The following is a 21,750-nucleotide window of genomic DNA, read 5'->3' as shown; positions in this document are numbered from 1 at the left end:
CAAACCCACCATGGCCGAACCCTCGATTGGATTGCCGACCATAACTGCAATCTGGCCAGCTCTACCACCATAACTTGCCCATAGTCCGACCCTCACACCTTCACATTCGCCATTCCTATCAGCAGATGGCCCAGCCCTTGTCACCCAGTGAAACCAGAAGCCCGCTGCACTATAAATCTTAACAAGGACCACCTGACACCCCTCCTCGCAGACCTCAAGGTCTTGTCCAAAGTTGCAACCAACCCAGAGGCCCTTGTTAACCTCTACAGTAACACCATAGCACAAGCTGTCAACACTTTCGCCCCGCTAAAAAAGTGCAAAGCCAAACCTGCTCTAAAAATGAACACTTGGTTCACCCCTTCAAGCTCCTTGCGTCTCATGCTAAGAAGCGTGCATGGAGAAAAGACTCTTCCTTGACTACCAAAGCTCAGTTCACCTCCCTCACCAAAGACTACAAAAGAGCGATACATACCGGAAAGCCAGTAGCTACAATGGGAGAATAGATAATGCACAGTCCAACACCCGTGAACTCTTCACTATCCTGCGTGAACTTGAGTCACCAGTCACCTCCCCACAGATCTCATCATAGAAGATAACAGGTGTACCAAAGTGCAAGAAGCCCTCATGGGAACTCTCCTCTCCCTCCAGGAGAAAATCTGGGGCAAGCAACTAGCCATTCACACCAAACCACCCCACCACCAGCCACCCCGAAAGCCACAACGCCCACCACCAGTTTACCTACCACCAAATTTAACTTCGGCCCAGTATCTCAACTCGGAGTTGCCAACATCATCAAAGGTCTCAAGCCTTCCCACTGCAAAGGTGATGTCTGCCCAGCGGCCATCATCAAAGACTGTGCTGAGTCTCTCACCCCCAACATCACAGCAATAATTAGCTCGTCCTTCAACAGAAAAACTGTCCCAACCTTCTTGAAAGGAGGCATGGATTTTCCCAATGCTAAATAAACCATCTCTTGATCCCGCTATCCCCACAAACTACCGCCCCATTACCACCATACCCTTCAGCCTGAAAATCCTCGACAGCATAGCCTACATCCAAGTGCAACAATACCTCGAGGATAATCACATCTTCGGCACCTGCCAATCAGGCTTTCCGACAAAGGCACGGAACTGAAACCACCTTGTTGCACCTGAAAATCCAGATGATTGAAATCAAAGACACAGGTAAACTCTTCCTGCTTCTCATGCTAGACTTATCAGTGCATTCGACCTCGTCAACCACAAGACACTCTGCAACCACCTCTCCCCTGCAGCCGTAGACTTGATCAGATCCTTCTTGGCAGACAGATCCTCCCGGATCTTCATGGAAGAGCATGTTCCCCCACCCACACCAGTAACCTTCAGAGTCCCACAAGGATCATGCAACTGCTCCACCTTGTATAACATTCATACTAAACCCCTCTTTGATTGCCTGGATGTCCTCGGCATATTTTACACAAAGTATGCCGACACCCAAATCCTCCTCCCTCTCTCAGGCACCTACCACCTAGATGCCGCAGCCATTAACTCAGTCTGTGACATTGTCCATAACTGGATGGCATCACATCAGCTATGTCTAAGCGATTAGAAAACGGATATCCTCATAGTAGTCTCGCACACCACTCTCTGCAACATAGATCCAGCTTATCAAGCTTTTAACATTGGTGTTAACATGATCCAAACCTCTCCTGTAGCCAAGACCCTGGGCATCTACCTAGATGCTACCCAGGACCTCTCTTGCCAGGTCAATTCCATTGCCTCCTCTGTGGCCTACACAGCCAAACTTCTTAATGCCAGGAAGCCCTTTCTCACCACATCCAGCCACCTCACCATTGCCAGGGCCATCACCGCAGCCGAATTGGACTACTGCTACACCCTCTTTGCAGGCACTTCGGAGTGTATCTTGGGCCAGTTACAAATTATCTAAAACAATGCCCTCTGGGCCACCCTGGGCTTGTCCAAGTATGATCATGTCTCAGAAACCAGAAAAGAGGCCCACTGGCCTCCGATCCTCTCATGCTCGGTGGAAAAATACACCGCCACCTTGCCCACTAAAATCTCCGAAATGCCACTTCCTCAAAGTGCCTAACTTCACCAGAAAGAACACAGGAGTCCAGTCATTGCTGCTAAACTCTGGAACAATCTCCCCATCACTCTGAGAAAGGAACTTTCCGACTGTCACGAGGTGATTGTACCTGGCTGATAACATTTATGTATTTATTTATTTTTACATGTGTTGCTGCGCACTGAACCCTTAGGTATCTGGGCACCAGTTACATTGGAAGAAAGAATAAATAGAAAGTATATGAGGGATGATACACAGATAGTACATAAAGGTTTATACATGAAACTACATGAGGAAGGGCGAGGGGAGGCAGGTGAGGAAGTGTCTAGAGTCTAGCTTGGAGAGTTTAGGTGAAAAGACAAGTTTTTAGGTTTTTTCTAAAGGTCCAGTCGGAGAGTTCCTTTCTCAGAGTGATGGGGAGATTCCCCCATTATTTTTGGTAAATGTGCCAGTCAAAATACTTCCTTTCATCATTCAGAAAAAGGCAGCTAGATAGATAGAGATGTTCATTCAATCTCTTCTGATGAACTGTGTTGAGTAGCTGAATGCAAAATATTGCCTGTCTTTTCAATAATTTCTCTCAGTATCTCTGGGGTGCTTTGTGTCAGTCATATGTCTGTATTTATTAAAATAATGAAATGATGGTGATTTAACTTCGTTCAACTTTGCTGGTTTTATGATCCCTGTTCATAGTTCTAGTGGCCACTCTTATATAAGCAGACACTGCTGGGAATTTCAATGTATTTCTTTACACTCTTTCGCTTTTAGCCTTCTGTAATTGAACACATTGTTAGTAGACTGTAGAAGAGCAGGTGGACACATTCTCCCTGATCTCCGCCCCCTTAGCACCATCCTATTGGAATGGCAGATACTAGAGCCACAATTGGGAATCTGTGCATGAATCCTTGCAATATTCCAGTACCACGTCGAGTATATGAGAGACGATATGCACTCGGGCAACCATTTAGAGTGTACCCACAAGCTGACATAGACGAGGCAAGCTACCAAGAAGGAAGTCCTTTGCTGAGCTGTTGAAATGCAGCCATGAACAGAATGGATATACGTTAAAACAAAGTCTGATGGCAGTAAAAGAATGTCATAACGAAGATATAAGAACCTATGCTGAAACAATGTGAAAATACTTAAGGATGACGATGTAACTGAAGAACTAAGAGAAACATGTAATTAATGATACAGTAATCATGAACACGAAGAAGAATGAAGTGACTCACTGATGAAAAACTGTAAGTACACCGTAACCTAAGGTAGAACAAATAAATAGAAGCTTGCTTATAAGAGGTATATATTCAACGTTTAGGAAGACCATTAGAACAAGATGGACGATGGCTCATGTCAAATCAACCCAGCTACCTCAGAATAAAAGCCCAGGATCCTGAAGTGAAAAGACGATGAAGAGGCTGTTTTCCCTTGAAAAATAAAGGAGTACATTTGCCTAAGACCAAGGATGCTATTTCGAGAGATGAAGACAAAGTATGAAGGGAGACTAGCGAGCAGACCATGTGCAAGGACATATTTCTCAAGATTAGGAGGAACAAGAACATTTACAGATGCCAAGTATTGGACAATTAAAAGAGCATACATTTTCTATGGGATACAGTGAGCAAGTCTCGAAAGGCCAAGAGAAGCAACTGCACCCAGTATAATCGAATCAGAAAATGTTAACAGATTTGTGGTCTTTCGACACGTGATGCAGAGCTCGCAAACAAGGGCTATTCATTAGACTTAAAACTAAGATAATGGTGTGCCTACACTCTCTTGAATGTTCCAGGACAGTGCAGACTGGCAAGGTCAATCTTCAAACAGAGGACAACATGATGAGGCCTACCGATGTGAGAGGGTAGTCTAATTGGGCAAACAAGGAAAAGGCTGAAGTTCTTCAAGCACCTGAGTTTCCTTCATTTGTATGTGCTGCTATCAAGATATAATGTTGCAAGTATTATTCTGCTGCCATATTCTTTGCTGTAATCAGTATTATACGTATTTAGGCGTAGCTCAGGGCGTGTCCTACAGACAAGGGACCGTCAATGGGAGACTAGTATTCATGTATTCTATATGTAGATATGTTCCCCTAATCCAATCCCACCCCTCAATAGGTTTTTGTAATATGCCACACAGGATGACATCATAAATGACGCATCTAGCATTATATAAACTGACTCTTATTAAATGTTAGATTATTCCCTGTAAATATTTGAAGCGTGTTTCATATTTATCTTTTATTAACTGCTTTCCTTCTTAATTTGTGTTGTTTCTCATGTGCTTAAAGTTTTGTATAAACTAAATTGCACAATTTTAAAAAAAGGAGTGTGGGTGCCCATCTCCTGAGAATGAGCATGGGTCAAATACCCTGCTCTATGGAATTTCTTCCACTCAGGAGGGTCTAAACCTCGTTTTAGCTCACTGCACTGTTCACAGAGGGGGAATATCTATTTGACCCATGTTTGTTCTCAGTAGACGGGCTCCCACACTACTCTTTACCTCTGTGCACATGCTTAAGAGTAAAATGATGGTCCCTGCCAATACCCACACAAGTCAGATATGTTCAGGGGAGAAAAGGCCGAAGGTTATTTCCAAAAAATAATCTTCGACCTTTTCTCCCTCGAACATTTCCGTCTCATGCTTTCAACCCCGATCCGGGTGAAAGGACTGCTTGTTTGAGATGCTATTTGTTTTTGACAGCTTCTAATCAAGTGTGCAATCTGTTAGTTGAACCTTGATTAACTTTCACTACCAAACTGCTTGGGATGTACATAGCCTTCCCCCTGTTTTCTGTGATTCAGACCACATGCCACACTGATAAAACAAAACTGTTGTGCTAGTATCTTCTTCAAAACACCAGCAACTACTTTAACAGATAACCAGACCAGCTGTGTGTTGTTAAATCCCATTTTTAGGACAGGAGTAGCAAAATAATTAGTAAAATGTTCTTCAGGTCCTTGACTGGATTTTAAATCTGCTAGGGTGACACACATTGCATAGATTTAGGAGAGAATGAGTTGGCTCACAATTTAATGCCAATCTCTTAACCCTTATGGGCCCAATTTGTAAATAAATCATTTGACACCAAAGTGCTTGGTGTACCCGATCCTCTTTCACAAAGGCATAGTGCTTAGATCACCATCCCTTTTTCTTCCCCAAGTGGGTAGCCCACTGCTCATCTGCTATCAAGAGTGGCTCCCCCATGGATCTTTGCCCTGTACAAAATGCTTAACAACGCAGCGTCATGGGTGACCTCTGTCCTAGAGGGCAGAGCTATGAAAGTGTTCTCAAACACAGCTCATGCAGCACCCTCCATCATCCACTGCGGTGTCCCACAAGGTTCATGTACTGCCCCCACGCTCTATAATCTTTTTACCAAGCCTCTCTTTGATAAACTGGACGTACTTGGGATCACATACAAAAATTATGCTGATGACACTCAGGTTTTCCTTCCCCTGACGGGGCATTATCATCACGACACCACTACCCTACAGCAAATCTACTCCACCATACAAGCGTGGATGGCTACTAACGGCCTCTGCCAGAACAGGGACAAGACCGAAATCCTCATTCTAGGCCAGAAATCCACACTCTCCAACCTCAACCCGCTGTACCTCATTTTTAACATAGATAACTGCGTCATCCCAGTATTATCTTCAGTCAAAACATTGGGGGTTCACATAGATGCTACCCTATCTATGGACAAACAAGTCAGCGCCATAGTCTCGGCCTCCGCACTGAGTACTAAACTCATCAATGCAATAAAACCATTCCTAACTAAGGATACCTGCCTCTCCATCGCTAGAGCAACCATAGGAGCCAAACTAGATTACTGTAATGCGCTCTTAGCCGGCACCTCCAAAAAAAACTATCTAGGCTCCAAACAACTCAAAACAACGCTCTTAGAGCAGCCCTCAGCATACCAAAAAGAGACCACATCACACAAGCCAGGAAGACAGCTCACTGGCTCCCAGTCAAGGACCGCATCTCCTTCAAAATTCTCACAACCACCCATAAATGTATCAACCTCTCAGCACCCTCATACCTATCTGACACCTTATGTAGATCTCAATCCACCAGACCAACCAGACTACAATATACCAATCACCTAACGATACCTCGCATCAATAGGACAAAGGCAGTAGGTATAGGCTTCCCCTTCCTCACACCTAAGCTTTGGAACTCCCTCCCCACTGACCCCAGAGCTGAAACATCACTCTTCTCCTTCTGCAAAAAACCTCAAAACTGCCCTCTTCAACTAACCATGCTCTCCTAGTTACCTGCCTCTCAATGTATGTATGTAATAAAAGAATAATCTCGTCCAATGCAACACCGACGGACCTGAATTGTATGTAACAAAGTATAAGCAACACTGTAACAAGCGTCACGATGCCTTTGGTCTGCTAATGCGAATAAATAAATAAATAAATAAATCAGCATCTCCCTTTATCTGATGTTAATGACAAAGTTAATAACCTTGTGGGTAGTTGAATAGTTCCTCTGCTTAAAATGGCCACCATGGATGTTAGTTCGACTTTATTGAATCATCAGATTTCCTTGACCCGCACTGTCACTCTACCTTGCTACTGTTAACAGCACTGGGCAACGTGTAGATGGCCATGGATAGTGACAGTCTCATGGCAATGGTTCTTATTGGATGCATTTGCCGCCTGTGGGAATGCAGGGGCTCTGGGGGCTCGGGATGCATACAAGCTCAGTGAAATGCAACCCTGATGGGGTATCGAGAGGATTTCAGACAAGCCTTCCAACCTTCCTAAGCAGTAATGTCTCATAAAAACAAGTGTACATGCCAGTGAACCTTAACCTCCAAGCCAAAGGAATACGAGAGTGAAGGGTCTCCAGGGGCTCCAGAAATGTACCCAATCCCACATTTCACTACTATAGCTCGGAAAGCCTCCCAACCTAACCCTTGGGTGGGTGTAGCAGTCCCTGCATGTAAACAGAGGCATGGGACAAGCAAGGACACAATGGTATCAGAAGCTTGCAAAAGGGATCTCCGGTTCCCACACGAGCCTCAAGCATATGCAATTCATATAGAGTCCTTTAGGAACAAAGTAAGACACAATATTAGCAGAGCCTTGCAAAAGTGAACCCCTATTCCACCGTGAGTCTCTGACATGTGAAAAGGCTGGCTCAGAAACACCTTACCAGACTGAAACTAGTGAGGGAAAAGAGCCGGGGCTGGTGCAGAGCGAGGTTGCAGAGCTGCAAAGCAGCGTAGCAAGCCAGGCAGTTCCACCTGATTCCAAAATGGCAGAGAACATATTAGCGCCCTTGCCCAGCCTGCAGAGTGAGACATTCATCCACAGTTTCAGAATGGAAGAGGGGGGAATATTGCATACCAACACCTGGCAAACACAATGAGGAATGTGCTAGTACCTGAGCAGGTTACTGGTGAATCAAAGCTGAACCTATTTGAATTGAGTGGCGAGAGGATTATCGAACCATCCATCAAAGCTTTAGTGGGATATCCGGACAATACAAACCCAATATTTGCTGCAGGGAGGTACACTATATGGCACAATGACATGGCAGTAGGGGGGTCAAAGAGGATGTCAGAAGAAGAAAAAGTCATAAGCTTGCTGCCCAGACAGAGAGAAAGAGAAACCATTGGAAACCTGCAGGGGCTGTATCTCAGACACTTGTTGGGACCAGACCTACAAGAGGAAGAAGCGGGTAAAACCTGTCTGGGCTGCATCTCAGAGCAGGTAGGAATCGGATACAGATAGGAGGCAAGAGCAAACAAGAGCCTGTTAAGGGCTGAAAGCGTTGACCCAGGAGGGCAACCAACAGGCTGATGGGTGATAGTCTGAAAAAAGTTGGATGAAATACTGACTTGTACTAGTCTATCAAAGGGGATACCTTAAACAAGGAGGAATACATGCTTGCTGATAGGAGTATTAAAGAGCAAGACGAGCACTACATGCTTAGAATTTCCAAGAAACAAACAAGGTGCTATATCCTAGGATTGCCAAAAAAGAGACCATGGTGCTATATATCCCTAGTTATCACTAGCCGCACTAGATCTGGGGGTTAAGAAGCAAGCTGGATACTATATATCTGGAACTGATAAAGCAAGAAGTGAGCAGGGTGCTATATCCTTGAGGCTGTGCATTGAACAGGTCCTCATTTGGATGGGCCCTAGGACCATTTGTATAGAAGCCACCCTCACATTTTTAAGAATAATAGTCTTTTTTGCATTTTAGTTAGAATTCTAAGGCCAGTAGGCATTCATCCAATCCCATGTCCATAGTAAATTAAAGCCAAAGGATATTGCATATTAGTGACAGTACACTCAGAGACAAACGGCTATACCAGTGAAGCTGGTTAACAACATGAAATGAATCAGGGAATACCAACACTTATTTAAGCCATCCACAGCATTATATGTTTAGTACTTTGGGGAAAGTAACCCTTGCTATCACAGGGACAGTCTGTACCTTTATAGGTGTTCCTTCCAATTCAGCCTATAGGGCAAACATATGGGTGCTGAGCCTCGCCTTTGTCCTCTGTGCTCTGATGATCTTCCATCACAGCCCTCTCACTTGTGGTGTGCCTCAGGGCTCCTTTCACGTTCAATCTTTATTTTCAACCATTGACAGCTCTCATACATACATTTGGCCTACAGTTCTACTCTTGTGCAGATGATCCCCAGACCCTGCTCTACATGGCGGAAGCAGGGTACCCACAACAGAAGACGTCTGTGCTTGTCTGACTGCCAATAATAAATGTATGCGAAACAACTGGCCGAAGATTAGCACAGACAAGATGGAGATCTTATTGGTTGGAGGTAACCAAGCTTTGTGGGGCTCTAGTTTCTATCCCACCACAATGTGTTCTTATCCCTCCCTGAGCCATTGGGTGAAGAACCTGGGTTTCATACTGGATGCCAACGTTGCATTAGCTCCACAGGTTGGTGCAGTAGCTAGACATGCGTGTCCAATGTAAAATTATGACTTGTTATTCTGCCACCTATCTCATTTCAGTCATTATGACTACCATAACTATACTTGATATCTGAGTTGCCCAGAATATTTGTTTATGTGCCTGCAGGTATTCGACAATGCTGCTGCACACCCGCTGACTGGTAGCCATACATGGGACACAACCATGCTTCTTACTCACTGCGTCAGCATCTTCTCTGGTTGTCAGTACAAAAGTGAATAGTCTTCATGTCTCTATATGTGTAGCATAATGCCTTCTGTAGTAGATGTTCCTGCATTGCTCATAGATTAAGTGTGCTGCTATTTACTTACTCGGGCGCTTCAATCCAGTGCTGTATTGCTACGAAAGGTACCCACATTCTTTAGGAAAAGAAAATGCATTTCAGATATTGCTGGCTTTTTCGCATCATAATCTTCCTCTATTTGTGCTTCAGTGTGAGTACCAAAAAGCCTTTGTGTTTATGAGCACCTAATTCAATCAATAAGACATCATAAATATTTTCCAACAATGTCCTTCTGAAAGCCACCATTCCTTAATCCACCAAGCAACATCCCTTGCAATGGGAAGCACCAGTTATGATGGTTGGGGCAATTCTGGTAAGATAACTCAGTCATCAAGGTATAGTGGAAAGTCCTGGTTACTTTGCAAATTTAAATTATTTGTGAATCTCGTGCATCCAGCGTGAGAATCTTTGTATTCACGAGATTCATAAATGTTTTAAATTTTAAAGGTAACCAGGACTTTCCACTATTCCCAAAACAAGAGGTGTGGGCTCCCACCTGTGACCTTGCACAGAGATATCGAGACCACCAGACCAAAATACCGAGCTTAGCATAACAGTGTTCACATCTAGAGCCCACCACTTCCTCCCCTTTTCTAAGTCATAAAGGTAGGATTTAAATCTAAAGAGTGTGTTAATTGAAAACATAACTTTAAGAGAAATCCAACCATGAATTTCCATGGTAAATTCCAGGCGTAATCCCAAAGTATTTTATGAATGTACAAATGATGATGTTACTGCTTAATTGTCAATACTAAAACCTTACTTTAATTCACATTTGATTTGGCAGTAGTTCTTCGGACAGTACAACTCATGCAGCATCCCTACAGGCATAGTCTTTATGGTATCAGGTCATCCGCATTCATTCACAGATTACAACCAGAAGGGGGCAGCAAACAGGGTCTACTGCTTGGGAAAGATCTATTTAGTAAAACGGGAATGCATTAGGGGCAGGGAGGCATGCCTGTTTTAGTCCTTAGTGCTTTCTATCCTCCTAGATCTTATTTCAAGGAAAATCTCCCTTTCTAAAATATATATTTTTTGTGTGCAATGAGAGCGACTTAAGCAGTTATCCACCGGTGAAATGGATCAGGCGTTGTGAGGCCCACTTGTTGAATATCTTGGTAGATTCCATTTTTATAATGTCAAGAATAACTCTGCACACTTTTCAGAGTTCTACAAACCAGATCAAATCCCACAGTCGGTCAGCTGGGTGGTAAGAGACGTACTTGTAGTGCCTCATATCGTTTCTTGGGCCAGTGCTGTTTGTGAGAACCTGAGCTAAAGAGCGAGGGCTCAGACATTCACTGGGGCACTGAGATAATAGCATTATGAGCTCCAGAAATTGCAAAACCTATGCTCAAGCTAAGACAATGACCCACTGTCAATCCTTGCAGGAATTAGCCATGTAGCATTGCCTAGTTCATTGTATTTGCATTTTGTATATTATTGGTGATAGCAGAATGTACAGATACACTTGACCAATGCCAAATCCACTCTGCCATTTCTTTGGACGACCTCTGATAAGGGTGGTGCAGCTCTGGATCAAGAAATGGGATCTAGAGGTACCAACACGAGTAGAGTCACACATCGAGGTGGACTCTGGAGCAAAGCTTTTAATTGTCGCTGTTCATCATGAAGTACCGAGTCCCACTGAAAGGCCTTCGTAAAATGGAAGGTTATATTGGAGTTCAAAAACCGCACCTTTTCTGTGAAACGTGTTTTTAAGAAAGTGTTTGATACCACTGATTTTCATTTTTCATCTATCACTCGCTAGTGTTACTATTACCCAATTTGATGTTACTCAATGTATATATCTCGGTAGGATGAAAGTGTAAGTGACCTCTGCTGGGGCCTGCTGTTTTTTTGTAAATCTGAAAAGTTAGGGGCTAACTCCACTGGTAGGGTATGAAGCACCGCTTCCAGGAATCGAGGGTACCGATTTAGTGATTTAGTGAGAAAGCTCTCACTCAAACTGCTGGAGACCAGACTATGGGCCTCATCACGATTTTTGCGGTAACCCTTAAATACGGTGGTGGCGCTATTACCGCTGCAGTTAAGGGTCCGCCAAATCACGGGTTTGGCAGATTTTCCCCCAGCTCTGAGCTGGGGGGAAATCCGCCGAAATTTCGTACTCTTACCGCCGGCGGGAAATCCACCGGTGGTAAGAGCGCGAAAATTCCCCATTGAGCTCAATGGGGAATGGGAAATTCCCGAATGGGCTCAGTGGGGAATGGGCAATACCCGTTCCGCCAAACCTATGATCTGGCGCTATTAGCGCCGGGAGGTTTAAAAAATGGGTATTATGCATGCATACATGAGTGAGTGAGTGTATGATGCATGGGTGGGTGCTGGGTGCATGTATGAATGAGCAAGTGTATGGTGTTGGGTGCACAAATCACTGTTGCGAGGTATGGACTTGTGTGTGTGCTGGGTGTTTGTGCTGGGCCAGACTGCTGACTTGGGGGCTACTACGGCTAAATCAATGATGCCCAGTAAAAAATGATGCAGTGGCAGCATACTTTTTCACTTGACATCTTTGATAAAGAAAGTACAGTAAGTGTTATTACGTGGCTAGACTGGTATTTTGTTGCAGCCAATATAACTATGTCATTGTCATGGTGGTTTTTTTTTTACTGGGCATCTATAATAAAGCAAGCATGATAAGTGTTATTATGTGGCTAGAATTACATTTTTGGGCAGCCAATGTCTTACTTTGGCTTGCTATTTTTTACTGAGCATTGATGATAAAAGATGCATGACGCATACGTGGTGAGACTGGCACTTTGGTGCAGCCTATTTGGACATTTTTTCATATTGTGGCATGGCATGTGATTTTTAAAGCCACCTAGTGTATATACCTACGTGGGGATACTGCCATATATTGGCAGAAGCAGAGTGGACGTGTTTTCCTATAGTATTATTACTGTCATTATGCCCAAAGCAAACATGAGAATGTTCTTATATGGGAATACTGTCATTTATTGGTGCAGCCAGCATGGAAATGTATGGCATCGCCAGCGTGAAAATGTTTTTATACTGGCTTATATGGTGGACAAAGGCATCATGAAAATGTGTACTGTTGGTTACTTGCATCTATTTGATGTTTTCATGGGTTACCCTACAAAACAAATTGCAAACTCTCTAGCTTTTTACACAATTGTTCTCTTACGGATTGCTGTAAAATGCACCATTTTACCCAATTTTACATACATTTTCTCTGGGGCAGAATGCCTACGAAGACCGATTGGTTAATTCAGACTCCCTCGATACGAACGGTAACTCTGGCATACTTGTTGAAAATATTAACACCCCTCAAATTAAAAGATTCTCCAGCCGCCACTGGTTTAAAAAGTATTCAGCATTGCCAGTTCGTATGTTGTGACATCTGATTGTGTATTAACTCATGCGAAGAATGCTATCAGCTTTTGTGAAAACCTTTTGCTAATATTGGCTTGACTGAGTAGTAGCATAGAATGTAGTGCATGACAAAAGGTTTATGTCTATTGCAAAGGACACCCTAAAGTGATTGGGTGTATGGACATTATTTGGGCAGGAAGCCAGAAGAAAAGTACTAGTGCAGTATTTTGCAAACAAACACCCACTGAGTAAAGAATCCTATTTAGACCAGAATTCTCCTGCACTTTTGAGATCACAACAATTCAGGTTTGGGTGCTCCTCATATTTGGAAATAATCACTGGTGATTTTTATAAGTGTTCAGGTGAGTTTGTATGAACAAAAACCAATGCCCATTAATAGATGTTGTGCCCAAGATTTTCAAAGTGAAGACACGTTGTGACAAATTGACTTCTGCCTTGCAGGAGTACAATGATGTGTAGAGGCTAAAGCGGCTACTATGTCTTGCCTGAGAGACCCAAGCCCCTCAGGATTGGCATCCCCTAAGGCATGCTGCTTCCTGCGTGAGTCTCCTCACAAAAGAGTGTGTGTGTGTGTGTGTTGGTGTTGGTATCCTGTGATGAAATAACTTTTGCCCTGCTGAAGTGCCCACTCAGCCCTGAAACTTCCACAAAACAAGGGAGTACCCAATCATACAGGTAATATAGCTTAGTTAAGAGATATACCTGTTAGGCAGAAACCTGTGCAGTTCCCTCTGGGACCGCTGCAAAAGATTTAAGACTACAGGTGGTTGGCAGTAAACCCAATTGGTAGCAGTCTGTATCACCCAGATTTACCTGGTAGGTGTGGCTGAGCAGTCAGACTTCTCTCAAGAAGAGTTAGGCAGTATACAGAGTATTCACAATAGGACAAAAGAACACAGTAGAACAATCAAACACTGACCAGAGCTTGGTGTAAAAGAGATATAGTTATTTATTTAAAAACACTTCTAGTAAAACACACTGGCACTAATATCAAGCAGTTCAAAAACACGGTCACTAAAAGATATACACTCCCTTCAACGATTAGTTAGACAAGTCTTAAGTAAAGCCACAAACAATGGGAAAATCCCATAGAGATGTATTCGCGGTTGAATATAAAAAGTAGTATCCACTGCCAGCAGCCAAAACTCGACGAGGGGGGACGGGACAGTGCCCCCTCGAACAACAGACCCAGGGGCAATCGAATTGCCCCTACCAGTACGTCCACAATATGATGGTTTGTACTGGTTCTGTTAGTAATTTGGGACTAGTAAAGCCAATGGTGACTTTACATGCCCTGGGAGACAGTAGTCAGTCCCAGGGTATGGAGTCTATGGTGGGGGGTCAGTATGACACCCCGGTGTTACTGCACGGAGGGTGCTGTGTAACACACATAGAAAAAACACATGAGACCCTATGGAGTAAAAGACCCCATAGCCCATAAAACACATTAACATTCAAAGGAACACCACAAATCATGTCCAAGAGTGGGAGAAAAAGAGTCTCACTCTTGGCAGGAGAAAAAAAACAAACTCCAGAAATCCAGCAAAGCTGCTGGGGGACTCACTAGGTTAGGAAATTCAGCCTAAACAGAGAATTCTCCCTAACAATACCGCCTTCGCCTTTTGTGGTACCGTGGGCCGAGGCAAGGCGATAATCTCAAGAGGAGCTTGAATGTAAAACTGTAGCAATGTATAACAGTCCAATCAAGGTTCTACAAAAATATATACATTTCTCTTGTTTAATAAACACAACATATGCAACAATAACTTTAAAGAAAACATTACAAAAACCCACTCCTTTAGAAAGAACACAGAATATCCAAGATAGCAAGATTCATCACTCTGGGTAATGAGACAGGGGGAGAAAGGCAATACAAAATACACAGTTCCAAAAGGATATGTTCTTGAGTTCCAAAAAGGGATTAATGTGATCTAGCCAGCCTATAGGGCCCAAAATGGACCAACCAGCAGTTATCAGGCAGCAATACTTTTGCAATATCTTGGCGGTTCCACAAAGGCGAGCCAGATTTGTTAGTGCTACTCAGCAGTTTGATTCTGTTCAAAATGAGGCAGTCATGATAGTCCAGCGGAAAGCAGATGTTGAAGTGGGGACGAATGAAAGACGAATGAAAGAAGGCTGTGGTTCAAAGTGATGCTCCAGCAAAGCGGGTCAAGGGTGTTACCAGGTTCGGCTCGACGGTTGAGGTTTGATGGGCTGATGACATTATGTGCAGGTGAGTCAGTTGAATGCCGCTCTCGAAGGGTGCAGCTGGAAGAGCACACCAGCTTAAATTTGGTTACCAGCACGACCAGTGATGCAGAGATGGGTGTCTCGAGCAGTGGTTCAACTGATGCAAGTGCAGTGATGCTTCTTTACTTGAGCGGAGGCAACAACGCACTTTAGCTAGAACTGTGCAGTGGTGAACTATTTTGAATGGGCAGAACTGCCGTTCACAGGTTGGTGAGTACCAAAGGCTGCTTTGGAAGGTCATGTTGGTTCAAAATGGTGTCAAGGTCAAATAATGGCTTTCAGTGGTTCAAATGTTAAAGAGCAGGAATCCTGGGTATCTTTACGGTTTCAGTGGAAAGAGTAGTTCTTTATTCAGACTCGCAATCATTAGGGAGGCTGGCACAAACCTTCAGGTGTCCTTCAGCATGGGGAGGTCCTGGGGAGCAGTGTGGCTGGCAGAGTTGCACACCCTGCTACAGCAGCAGGTCAGCCCCAATGGACCCAGTTGATGGTTAGGGGGCAGAGCCTGCCTCTGTCTTGGACTGCCTGTCTTCATCTAGCAACTACAGGACTTTGGAAAGAGCTGCTCTCCCAACAGGGTCCAACGAAATCCTCTTGAAGGTTTGAAGCAAGAGGTGATTCAAAGAATGGGAGACTCCGTTTAGAGGCAAGAGTCTACAGGTGGTTAGACAAAAGCAAGACTATGTTAAGGGTCTGATCTCTGTTCTTGGAACAAGTGCAATTTGTCTTCACACATCACGCTCAAAGTGCTTGGTGGTAAAGGAAGTGGCGGGACAGGAAGGAAGAAAGGTAAAGATAAAGATACCAGATCTCTCTTCTAGCTGGTATGAGCTCCCTCTACCTATGCTAACCCTACCCCCTTCCTTTGTTAATGTCCTCCAAGGCCCTTTGGTATATAGCGCCCTGGTGTGTGAGTCTATTCCTTTTGTGAAGGGTGTGTCCTTTGATTTCTGTTCCCAGGACAGCTTCATGTACAGCAGCTGTCTCACTGGAGAGGGTGGTACATTCCCTCAAAAAGGTTCAAACAGAGGCACACCCTAGGGTTATGGTTTTTCTGAGAGCAGGAGAGACAGCCTGGCTGGAGGCAATACACATAACCCTTCCACAGTTGAGCCGGGCTCACATGGCTGGCACATGTGTGTTTTCAATTTGATGTGGCTTGGATTACTATGAGAGATACTGGGCACCATACCTTAAACATAGTATGGCGTATATCTACAATTGAACATGCCAACAGGATAGCATTCTCATAATTATGTTGGTTTTGTGCCATCTCTTGAATGCAGCCCCTGCGCTGTAGTGACTTGGCTGTCACTGCAGCTGTCAAGATGGAACTTGTGACCAGTGAACCTGCTCTTACCACTGGAGAGCAAGCACTGTTGATCAGGGTACTAATCCAGCAGGGCACATGTGTACACAATGCTTTTGGCATGGAAAATGGGAAAGGGGCATCTGATTAGAAAATACCCTTTCTGAGATGGAATTGCCCACATCATTTTATCCATTAATAAAAAAACAAAAAAAAGGGCTTCTATACACCCCTGCAAGTTGGCAATTCCTCACACCCATGTATTTCAAAAACCTGATTACCAAGCACACAGGGTGCAAAATGGGACATAGGAAGCAGTCGCCTATTCTGCTAGCTGAACCATCCCTGAGACAAAATGAAGCAAGACAACTACCAACTTGACACACATTATTGAAATAATATATTCTACTTAAATATCAACAATGGGGTTAGCCAAAAGCTGAACTGAGAACACCAAGCTCAAAGTCTGACTCTGGTGCAACTCAACTTTCCGCCAATAATAATTACAAGGCAGAATATTTTGCATGTAGAAAATTCATTTGATAATAAGGATTGTGAAGAGGCAGAGCATTAAGGGGGTTTATTGATATGTAACAGCCTGTGTGGGAGCTGTGTGGGAGCTGCTTATTGGATTGTTGACGGAGAACCAGCACACGGCTTTGTATTAGTGTCTAACAGATTTACATGCACCATTGTTCACTGTGGGCTCGTGATCAATTCAATGTTATAAATGTATTAGCGCATGGAAGCCATAATTGATCTCCTCTGTGCAAATTAGAATGCTTAGAATGCAAGCAAATAACTTCTGTTATTGACTGTATTTCGATTTCAGAAGCAGATGCAGAACCAGAAGAGTTACTCTGCATTGAAGAAACAGCCTTGTAATTTCCCAGAACAATATCTGTCAACAAGACACTCCCTCCCTGCAAGTATCTATTTTTTGACTTCACCTTCAATATGGCAGGCAACATTCATTTACATGCACTAAAGTGAAAGCGAAAATATGAATAAATGCATTCACATTCGGATGGAGAAACCATTACTATTACATTATATCCAATGCATGTTCATACAATTTTACAATTCAAATGCTTACATTATCAAGACATAAATATTTCAATAGTACAAAATGTAATTTCATTTAATTTACTAACATGTTTTGACAATTTATACCATATTAAATTCGTTTTTTTGCTTCACCTAAACAACTTTAAATCCTACATTACTATTACTAGTATTATTTATTATGTGTTAATTTGACTTATAGACCTCGGCAGAGGTGGAGGTTGCTTGAGACAATGACCCTTTCCCTACTCATGGCCTTAGCAGGTAGTGTCTTTATCCCCCAATAATTAACCCCTCCGTTGGTCTATAAGGCTACATTAAAATCCCTATGTTTTTGCCCGTTAGGATTGTATATCTAGAAGCAGCAATGTGTAGAAATGAAATTGAACGACATGTATTCTGGAACTACTTCCAATGGAATGATTTCATCTCGAGATGTTATATTCATAATCAGCTATGCTTTATTTTATTGCAGGCCTTTTAATTATACAGCATTAGGTGGCCCTGTTGCACATTTTTGCGATTTGTAGTCATATTGCCCTAAAACATCTACTTCAATTCTAAATGTTTTAAAAGGAAATCAATAGAGCTGAACATTAAATCTGGCATTGCCAGGGAACGTATTTCATTTTAAAAAACCACTCCTAAATGGTGTTTTAAAATGTTTAAATAATGGATCATTATTTTGTCTTGGATTCAAGGCACTACCTGGAAGTGTTCTAAGACAATTTGGATGGCACGCCCCACTTAGGTAATGGATCCATTCAGAGCCACTGACCACGGAATCAGTGTGTGGATGCATGATTCACTACACAAAACTCCTACATATAAAATGACTTCGGGGCTGATTCACAAAGAGTTGCACTGTAGCAAATCAGGAGAGGGCTGGGAGGTGCCGCGTGTGCAGCTGCTCCCTTGTAACTGATATACAAGGTCCATTGAGGGGTGCATCTGCAGTTGGCTGGAGCATCTCTCAGATGCCCTTGAGCAAAGCTTTGTGAATCACATTTGCACACGAGCATCTAACAGATGCTCCAAGCATCATCTGAGAAATAACACCTTTTATTGTCTTTTGTCTCCAGATAGCACAGAACAATGTCACAATAATAAAATCATATACATCCGTAATATTCCCCCAGTCACTGCCCATAACAATTACCCTCTTCCCTGCCCCCACCATTCTCCATATAAATCAACAAAATACACAATTATTTGCACTGGCCCAGGATTTCCCACCTTGCCTCTCCCCTCTTGTCCATAGAGTTACAAAGCAATCCCTTGGTTTTGTGGTGGGCCATTATCCAGAGGACTCCCATTTACACTTTACCTTTTCAAACATGCGTGGGCAGCATCCATTTTGAAAGCATACTTCCTCCATCAACATCCCTCGTTCTATGCCTTCCTTCACTCTATCCAAGCCAGTGACTTCCCTTTACCCCACGTTATGGCAATATCCTTTTTATCCACCATGAAACCCATCTACGGTAATAGTTTTGTGAAATTATAAGCATCATTATTAGACCAAATCACACATAGAGACAACTTTGGGTTGGTGACCAAACACTTAAACCCTTAATTTGTTAACAGTCACAGTATTACACTATGTGGAAAATGGAACACCTCTTCTTTGCTAAATAATCAGTGGTCATGGGCAGTACTGCCTAATTTACGTAGTGTGTTCATCAATAGCACAAAATGCACCTCATCACACTTTGGGCTGTAGCCCTTAAATGCAGCGTTAACGGTATTACCTCCACATTTAATCATGAGTTGGCCGATAAAATGGGCTATTTTACTTCCAGCTTTTTTCTGGAGATGAAAATCCCATTCAGCACCCTGTTTTCTGCGGTATTACTGCCAGCAGTATTAGGGTGTAGTATTAGCGCTAGAAATGCCCAATGTGGAATGGGGATTTACCGTTAGCACCCAACCTGTGATCCAGCGGTAATACCGCTGGACTGGTGTGCGCTCACGTTATTACGTTTGGACAGTATTACAGCCGGGATAGCACCCAACTGGTGATGAGCCCCAATGTCTAGTTACTTACATTTTAATAGTTGTAAACCAGGAAAGGAGGTTATCCCACATGGGGACTACATCTCTTCTCTCTAGCCATTGCTACTAAGAACACCCAGGACTGCCTCCCGCTAATCTTCTCTTGCGTTTGTCAAGTGGAGCCATCATGAAGCCTGCAAAGGCCCCCAATAGAATGTACACAGTGTTGCGATCTACGTGAGCAGTCAAAAGTCTTAGCAACTCAGGTGGAGATAGCTTTAAAAAAGGTCAGCTCATTGTACCGCAAAATGAGATTCAGCACACTTTGCAACACGTCGTTTTTAAGTCATAGCTCCAAAACTCACACACACCCGTTTTGTTCCTAGCTTCCTAGATCATTTGCAGAGCAGGATCAGCTGCATGATTTTCCTTGCCTATTCCTCTCGCTTGCTGGCGTGCTGCAAAGTTACCACCAGCGCTCTCGTAACTTGTGTGATTTCCCCCTTACCCTTGCGACCACTTCAAGCCTAAGTGCGGGATCTGATCTCTCTTTGCATTTCCGTCTATTCACTACAATCAAGAGCCAGGCCCAATAGCAACCTCTAACATCTGGGTGCTCAAGACCCCTCCTCCCCACACTCAATTCTATAGCTTCCTTAGGCCCACTCTTGGGATCTCGTCTTGCTGGATCAACCTTCGCACTCTAACCTGAGTGACCTTAAGGAAGGTGCCATCTCCCAACAGGATAGGAAGTGTTTTGGATAATAGATTGCATCCGTGGGAATAATTATCCTTTTGGGGCAACCCTGCACAGAAGGGCGAGCAGTAACATTTTCCGGAAGCGTAACATCTAGTTCCAATTTCCTGATGGCGGGGGTCACATTCGGGTGAAGAAGTGAGATTTCGTTTTTGTAACCTGTATTGTAAGAGACCTAAGTTATCCTGAAGGAGAGCTCCATCGGCACTTCCTTGCATTGGGCCCAGTTGATCTCCAGAACCACGTGCCTGCCAAGCTCGTCAATTCTATCCATCAATCTGGGGAGCTTGGACTGAGTAACCTGACCCTCCCCATGGCGATTGGAATCCCACCACTAGTGGGCTCTCCCTAGAAATTGAACTCTTGCGCCTTTTCGTGATCCGTCTTTACCACATACATGGTAACAACCCAACATATAGAATGAAGAACTGGGTATCATGAACTGGTCACTTGGACATTATAGGTTACTTAATCGTGAATTAAAAACGGATTCTACGCAAACATCTAGAGGGTAAGGTTCACTTCCAGGTGCTGCATGGAAGGGGGCGTGCAGTGAGGCGGCCAGCAACAGTTCCCCTGGTTCGTGGTTAGATGAGGGTTAGGATGGGATGACTGGCTTGCCCCGCCCCCTCCCTGTTTACTAAGACATTGCATTCATAAAAAGACATTCAGAAAGGGTGTAAATGAGGTGGATGGCCCTGTTTTACAAGGCGTTTTACAATGGGATTGCACCATTGTGAAACACTTTTGTAAATCAGGGCCCATATGTTTATTAAAACAAAGTTTGACAGTTCATTTCTGGTGAACTGTAAACGATTGGGTTTAAATATGTTCGAATGTACTGTATTAGATAATGCCACACAAAGCAATTCTAGCATCTGAAGTTCAACGTTTTCATTTGTAGATATGAACTATTTTATTTAAACATGGAAGATTGCCTCATAGCCGCCACGTAAGGCATCGCACACAGAAGACCAAGAGACGAGTGCCTTGCGTGACGCACTTTTACTTCTGTGACACGTTTCTCTCTGTTTCAGCAAAATAAGATTAGAAGCATTCATAGAGCACTCATTCATGGGGCGTGGCTTTGCACGACAGAATCCCTTCCCCCCACCCCCAGCACCTCAAATGTCATTATTTCCAGAGACTAATGCAGCGCTGAGGGGCTCACCTGCTGACTGATACTGCATGGTGTTCGCTCCTTGACTCGCCTTTCCAACCTGCGTTCTGATCTTGGAAAAAAAGCACCAGCCGCCTTTATAATCGGGTGGAGTGAAACGTCAGTGGCGGCTGTGCCAGTGCTGTGCAGCTCTGGGCTAGACAGAGGACTGGTGGGAATACTCGCCTTTTATAGGAAACAAGTACCTGCCTATCGGTAAAGCCCCCGGATGTCTTACAATATAATCCATCATCTTTTGACATGAGGCGAGGGAAGCCAGCCTAAAATGAAAACAGTTCAGAAGTTTATTCTATGGGGTAAGGAAAGGGCTAGTTAGAGCTGCCAATAACTGTGTGTGCATTAGATAATCCATGTCCTTGGCAGATTCCATTGTGGTAACTTTGCTGGAAATTCACTTGAAGTACCTCTTCTTTTATTTGATCGTGCCTTTTTATCGTGCAATAGTGCATAGTATAAATAGGTACACTCTGCACGGCGGGAATGCCGATGTTAGGGCACCAACA

The 21,750-nt window shown here is 43.7% G+C and overlaps 1 protein-coding gene across 1 annotated transcript in view; it reads right to left on the bottom strand.

The window, feature by feature from the left end:
* The window catches only part of TGM4 (transglutaminase 4), a 191,050-nt gene extending 169,673 nt beyond the window's left edge, over positions 1–21,377 (bottom strand). Inside the window, exon 1 of the mRNA XM_069648311.1 lies at positions 21,239–21,377. Within this exon, the coding sequence (XP_069504412.1) occupies positions 21,239–21,257 (19 nt within the window). The 5' untranslated portion in view covers positions 21,258–21,377. The remainder of the gene's footprint in view (positions 1–21,238) is intronic.
* Positions 21,378–21,750: the final 373 nt, after the last annotated feature.

This window comes from Ambystoma mexicanum, chromosome 2q (assembly GCF_040938575.1).
Source record: "Ambystoma mexicanum isolate Mex_15411 chromosome 2q, UKY_AmexF1_1, whole genome shotgun sequence".
NCBI lineage: Eukaryota > Metazoa > Chordata > Amphibia > Caudata > Ambystomatidae > Ambystoma > Ambystoma mexicanum.
This window is presented reverse-complemented; position numbering and strand designations above follow the sequence as displayed.